At 50.1% G+C, this 6,619-nt stretch overlaps 1 protein-coding gene across 1 annotated transcript; it reads right to left on the bottom strand.

Annotated features, from left to right (window-relative positions):
* Nucleotides 1-2,477: 2,477 nt before the first annotated feature.
* Nucleotides 2,478-6,351, bottom strand: LOC131429227 (uncharacterized). Its single transcript, XM_058593276.1, has 3 exons — nt 4,955-6,351; nt 3,488-4,883; nt 2,478-2,696 (listed from the first exon to the last, which is right to left on the bottom strand). The coding sequence occupies exons 1-3, from the start codon at nt 6,349-6,351 to the stop codon at nt 2,478-2,480; spliced, it is 3,012 nt and encodes a 1,003-aa protein (XP_058449259.1).
* Nucleotides 6,352-6,619: the final 268 nt, after the last annotated feature.

Raw genomic sequence — 6,619 nt, 5'->3', positions numbered from 1 at the left:
ATTCTAGGTTCAAGTCGCGGCTGTGTTGGTATCAGTATCCTTTTTGTTTTATTTCAATGAATTTCATGTATGGAGTTTTAGACACAATATTAAATGTTCTTCAACCTAAATTTGCGTGAGCTGCGACGGTCTATTTATGTGCATCTAATGAGATGTAAAATCACAGGGTTTTTTTTTAAAGTGTGTATGATATACAACTAGTTTCTTGTTTGAAATATTTCACAGTAGTAATATTTGTTATGTGAAAACCGGATATAAAACTCAAATGAGTTATACAGTTGGTTAAAAAAATAGATTTGAATCATAATCCAGTTTTGTTTTCACAGGCAGTAAAATGAATGATTGCCACATTTTATACAAAAACGCATAAAATCACTTATTTATTTATTTATTTATTTATTATATTTATTAGGAGCAGGAGAAAGTCCAATGAAGATGAAATCTCATAGTGTCTCTCGCCATTAGGCATAGATCCTTCTCATCTTTTTATATCAACAGATTATAATAATCCAACAGACACATTGTCATAATAATTAAAACTAACCCTATTACCAACCATAATAGTTATGAACTAGAGAAGGAATTAAGAAAGAACATTTTTACGGTGTTGCGAGATAGGTGAAAATCGAACACGTGACAACATCGATTAAACTGTCGTCTATCTATACTAGAAAACGGTTTGTTGTAGCCGTCATTAGTGCGAGAAGATTGAATTCTGATTTGCAAATTGAGATAGCAAGAGTTAATAGATGGGCAAAACCGAATAAATTTATACTGAATAGCTTTGAAGCGATTGATGTCGACCTGATAATAAGGAGCCCAGATGACTGCAACTTAAGGATTGTATCAAAAATAAGCTATCCACATACATATGTGTTGTACGCTATTGTGAACCAGCGAGTGGGACTGGCTGAACCTTACCCACTAAAACACCTTGGACATCTTGCCTTGATCCCCCCGGAACTAAGCTAAGCTCAATACTTCGGGGGAGGCTGTGCTCATGCACTTCTTCGTTTGGGAGAAAATGAGCTCCTGCTCTCTATATACATCTCGGCTGTGCTCATGCACTTCTTCGTTTGGGAGAAAATGAGCTCCTGAGTTTCTTTCTTTATCCCTCTCGATCCACCTTTGGCGCCTCGACAGCCCAACGCCGCTACGTCGCGCCGCACTACTCAACTGATCCCCGACGATGGATCTAGCCTACACCGACTGAGAGTTTCCCCTTTTACGCCACGCGGGACACCCGAAGGAGTGCCGAGGTCTGCTCTGCGATTCCGGTTGGAGCATGGCGTCCGGTTCGCTGATGCCCCGACGACTCGAATCGGTGTTGTGGCGTCTGCTCGACTAGTCCCCGGTGATGGATCTAGCCTACACCGACAGAGAGTTCCCCGACGATGGAAGTTCTCCCGAAACCGACGTTTTCGATACCCGTCTACGGCCCGACCGTAAGGATGCCTGGGTCGATCCAGTGATGCCGGTTGGAGGATGGCTTCCGGTTCACTGGTGCCCCGACTATCTTAACGGTGCTACGCCACGATCTACTCGTCTAATCCCCGATGAAAGATCTAGACTACACCGACGGAGAGTTCCCCGGCGAAAGAGGCTCTTCCGACACCGAGTACCCTGTTGCACCACTCGGGACACACGAGAGAGTGCCGAGGTCGGTCCAGCGATTCCAGTTGGAGCATAGCTTCTGGTTGGCTGGCGCCCCGACGACACAAGTCGGTGTTGTGGTGGCTACTCGACTAGTCCCCGCCGAAGGATCTAGCCTACCGCGACAGAGAGTTCCCCGACGCTGGAAGTTCTCTCGAAACCGACGTTCCGAAACCGGTTTACGACGAGCCTACTCAACTAGCCCACGGTGGTAGGTCTAGCCTACCCGACGGAGAGTTTCCCGGCGAAGAAACCTGTCCAGAAAACCGAGCCACATTCCACACGCTTCGTCCGTCTTCTTAGGGTGCCGAAAACAGTCCGGCATTCTTCGTCTTTGGACCTAGGTCATTTGACGCTGCTCTTCTCGCCAACTCCTCTGCAGTGTGGACATAATCTGAACAACTGTCCGGTTCACCGCGTTCCATTTTCCTTCGTCACTGCACATCCTTTGAACGATGTTCTCCACACTGACATCGGCGCCAACGATGGCAGTCATTTCGCTACGCGGTTGGATAAACCGTGGACAGCTGAATATTACGTGCTCCGGCGTTTCTTCTGTTTCCTGGCACTCAACACACAACGGCGACCTTGCGTGGCCAAATCTGTGCAAATATTGCTTAAAACAACCATGTCCAGACAGGAATTGCGTCAGTTGAAAGTTTACCTCGCCGTGCGCTCGAGTTGTCCAAACCGACAGGTTAGGAATTAATCGATGCGTCCACCTTCCCTTCTCCGCGTTGTCCCACTGCTGTTGCCATTTAGTGAGCGTATTGGCTCTCTCTCTGCTCCGGGCTCTTCCTGTGCCTTGATCCCTGTAGCATAGGCTATCCTCTTCCAGTAGCAGACAGATGGGGATCATTCCGGCTATCACGTGCACAGCGTCTGACGATATTGTTCGGTACGAACTTGTCACGCGCATTGCCATCAGTCTGAAAGTGCGGTTCAACTGGGCTCGGTTCCTTGCTGTTGTCAATGCCATCGACCACGCTGGAGCTGCGTATCGTACGATCGATGATGACACGCTCGCCAGTAACCTCCTCTTGCTACTGACAATCGCGGAATTATTGGGCATAATCCGAGATAACGCCAATATCACCTTCATTGCCTTCTTGCATATGTAGTCAACGTGACTATTAAAGTTCAGTCGATCGTCCAGTATAGCGCCCAGATGCTTGACCTCACGCTTCGAATTGATGATGCATTCACCGACCGAGATGCTCGCATGTTGCACCGCCTTTCGGTTGCTGATGATGACCATTTCAGTCTTTTCATGTGCCAGCACAAGCTTCTTTTCCCGCATCCAATTCTCAACGACGTCTACTGCCTCCATGGCGAGAACCTCCACCTCTTCTCGAGACTCGCCGATTACTAGGAGCGCCACATCATCCGCAAAGCCGACAATCCTAACTCCCCTGGGCAGATTTAGCTTCAGCACTTCGTCGTACATAATGTTCCACAACGTGGGACCCAGTATGGATCCCTGTGGAACGCCAGCCGTGACAGACATATTTACGTATCCGGCGTCTGTCTCGTATATCAGCGTCCGGTTCTGAAAATAACTTTTCAGAATCTGACATAGGTACTCTGGTATCCTCAACCTGTGCAGAGAGTCGGCTATTTCTACCCAGCTGGCACTGTTGAAAGCGTTTTTCACGTCCAATGTGACCACCGCACAGTAGCGGTTTCCCCTTTTCTGCTGCTTCTGGGCCTTTTCCATGGTTTCCATGACCACTCGTATGGCTTCTACAGTGGACCTGCCTTTCCGGAATCCGAACTGCATGTTCGACAGACCGTTCTCGCTCTCAGTGTACTTCGTGAGCCTGTTAAGGATCACTCTCTCCAGCAGTTTTCCGACTGTGTCCAACAAGCATATAGGCCTATATGCTGACGGATCGCCGGGTGGTTTGCCTGGCTTTGGTAGCAGCACCAGCTTCTGCCGCTTCCAGATGTCAGGGAAACTACCATCCTCCATGCATTTTTGGAATGTAGTCCTGAACATGTCTGGATTCTCCAGAATCGCAGCTTTAAGGGCCACATTTGGAACCCCGTCCGGGCCTGGAGCCTTCTTCACCGGTAAGGCTTTCGCTACAGCAATCAGCTCCTCGTTTGATACTCGGATTTCGTCGCCGCGGACATCCTGTACGTCGTACAGTACTGGCGGCCATATCGTAGGCTCATGCTTCGGGAACAGGGTCTCGATAATAGTTTTCATCCTTTCCGGGCACCTATCCGGTGGAACTGCTGGACCTTTCATCTTTGCCATGGCCATCTTATAGGCATTACCCCACGGATTCTCGTTGGCGTTGTTGTTCAGCTCTTCTAAACACTCTTTCTTGCTGAGCCTGATTGCCTTGTTGAGTGCGGCTCTTGCTATTCTATAGGGCAACCTTCTTTCCTCCCTTTCGCCGCTGTTTCTAGCTCTCTGCATCCTTCTCCTGGCATGTAGACAACGTGTCCGCAGGTCAGCGATCGTCGAATTCCACCAGTACGCCGGACGTCGCCCATTTCTGGGTTTTCCCATTCTAGGCATGGTTGCATCACACGCACGTGATAGTGTTGCAGTCAGCTCTTCCGCGCTGAGGTTTATTGTGTTGCGCTCGAGCCTCAGTGCTTCCACAAATACGTCCTTGTTAAAGTTCGCTGTTTTCCACTTTCGCTCACCAAACTGCGTTCTGCTTGATTCCACCTGCGAGTCGCGTCCAACACAATACCGGATCGCTTGGTGATCGCTGTGGGTGTATTCTTCGCACACTCTCCAGTGCATGCTCCTTATCATTCCCGGGCTGCAGAAAGTGACATCTATGATGGACTCTCTACCATCCTTACGGTAGGTGGTAGTGGTACCGTCGTTGGCAAGATCTACGTTCAGCTTAGCTAGGGCCTCCAGAAGACTGCTTCCCCTTGAGTTCGTGAGGCGGCTGCCCCATTCGACCGCCCAGGCATTGAAGTCACCAGCTACTACTACTGGTCTTCGGTCGGTTAGCTCTTCCGTTAGTTTGTCCAACATCCGGTTGAACTGTTCGATCGTCCATCGTGGAGGTGCATAACAACTACATATGAAGACTCCGTTGATTTTGGCTATAACAAACCCTTCATCTGCGCAGTGCACCACTTCTTGAATGGGGTATTTTCCCACTGCCCATATCGCTGCTGTTTTGGCTCCGTCTGATGTCCAGTTTCCATCTCCGGGTGGAATTTGGTATGGCTCCGAAATTATCGCAACATCGCATCTATGTTCCGCAACAGATTGCCGCAGAAGATGTTGTGCCGTATCACAGTGGTTGAGGTTAATTTGCACTACCTCCACTGGGACTTCGTTGCACTCGCTCGTTTGAAGGCCGGGCATCTGCTACCGCCTGTAGGATGTTTGTTATCCCCCGTGGCAGCGCAAATTAGGCATTTCGGAGGCTTCGTGCAATCCTTTGCCATGTGACCTTCCTCGCCACACCTTCTGCATAGTTTGCTCCTATCCGGCCCTTGACAGTTCCGTGCGAAGTGACCAAAACCCAGACACTTGAAGCACACGTCCGGTAGCTGGGAAACGCTCAGTGGACACACAGACCAACCCACACATATTTTCTCCACTTTCAACGCTTTATTAGCTGCATCTACTGGCAGCTTAATTAAGGCTACCTTGGTGCCGTCAGGTCCATTCCTGATACGGATGGTCATCTGGACCTCTCCTAGCTCGCATTGCTCCTTCAGGGCTAATTTTACCTCCTCCTCCGTAGTAATCTCGTCCAGATCTTTACACCGGAGAGTCGCTTCCGGGCACAAGGCTCTTACTTCCACCTTGTTTCCGAGGGCTTTCTCGGTAAGCTCCTTGTACGAGATGCTGCCTGCTTTGGGGTTTCTTTTTAGCTCGAGAAGCATCTCACCATTACGAGTGCGCCTGACCTTATGCACGTCTTCCCCTAGCTCCTTAAGATCCGGGTTCATCCGCATAGCGCGTATGACTTCGGCGTACGAGTCGTCGCTCGCTTTGACGATGAGAGCCTCGCTCTTATTCCTCGTCCTGACGACCTTACGTTTTTTGGGCGGGTTTTTTTTGCTCGCTTTCTCCTTTTTTTTGCCGACGACCTGCCATTCAGTGCGGCTGTTTACCGCGTCGGTTGCTTCTGGTGGTAGTTTAGCTCCAGTGACACGGGCATCCTTGTGTCTCTTGGGACCACCTGGTCTAACATCTCCAGGCGATGCCCTTGGCCTCTTTGGTGTGAAGAAGGGCGTGGACTGCACTCCAGGGGGAACACTACTCGCCGTGTTGACCTCCCTCGTAACTGTGTCGGCTTCTGCCCTTTGCATTTGCGCTGCGCGACGTGCCTCTAAAGCAGTTTTCGCCGCTAACAACTCCTTCTCCCCAGCTTCTGCTCTCTGCACTACGTTTTTCCACTCCTTTACAGCAGAACCAAGAGCGCCTTGGAGCTTAATCACCAACGCCTTGATGTCTTTATGCACGTTACTTCTCTTATCCACATATTCGTGCAGCTCGTCCACCAACTTTTTCGCTGCCTCTACCCTCGGTGGTTGTGGTGGTTTCGTCCACGCGCTATACTGCTGCTGACCCTGCTGCTGAGCCTGCTGCTCGTTCGTGTGCTGCTTTTGCACCTGCTGGGTTTGCGGCGGCGGTGTCCTCACCAAGCCACTCTTGACAAACGGATTTGTCACTTCTTTCTCAACTTCGATTTCGATTACTTCCATTCTTTAGGGTCCCCACTCCGGGCCGCTATCTCCACTCGTTGTAGTAGTCGCTTATGATCCCTAGGTTATCTTTGCGAGCAGGGAGGCCTAGCGAGGGTTGAACACGTACCTTCATAGGGTTCGTGTCCAGAGCCGGATCAGCGTAAGCCAGGAGTGCTCTCAACTGGGCCTACTACCCACCTTAATTGGTGCGAGTATTGAACGTACCCGGAGGCCTGCCAAGGTTTTAACGGGACGGAGGCAGACGTACTGTTGGCCCGCTCGCCGT

This window comes from Malaya genurostris, chromosome 2, assembly GCF_030247185.1.
Source record: "Malaya genurostris strain Urasoe2022 chromosome 2, Malgen_1.1, whole genome shotgun sequence".
NCBI classification, from domain to species: domain Eukaryota; kingdom Metazoa; phylum Arthropoda; class Insecta; order Diptera; family Culicidae; genus Malaya; species Malaya genurostris.
This window is presented reverse-complemented; position numbering and strand designations above follow the sequence as displayed.

Bases quoted from the DNA above. Each gene is read 5' to 3' on its own strand.
- LOC131429227 (XM_058593276.1), bottom strand. From the start codon at position 6,351: ATGGAAGTAATCGAAATCGAAGTTGAGAAAGAAGTGACAAATCCGTTT. The intron at 4,884-4,954 runs GTAGTGCAAATT...TGCGGAACATAG, and splicing joins GCAACGAAGTCCCAGTGGAG to ATGCGATGTTGCGATAATTT. The intron at 2,697-3,487 runs GTGATCCTTAAC...GATTGTCAGTAG, and splicing joins TCGGAAAACTGCTGGAGAGA to CAAGAGGAGGTTACTGGCGA.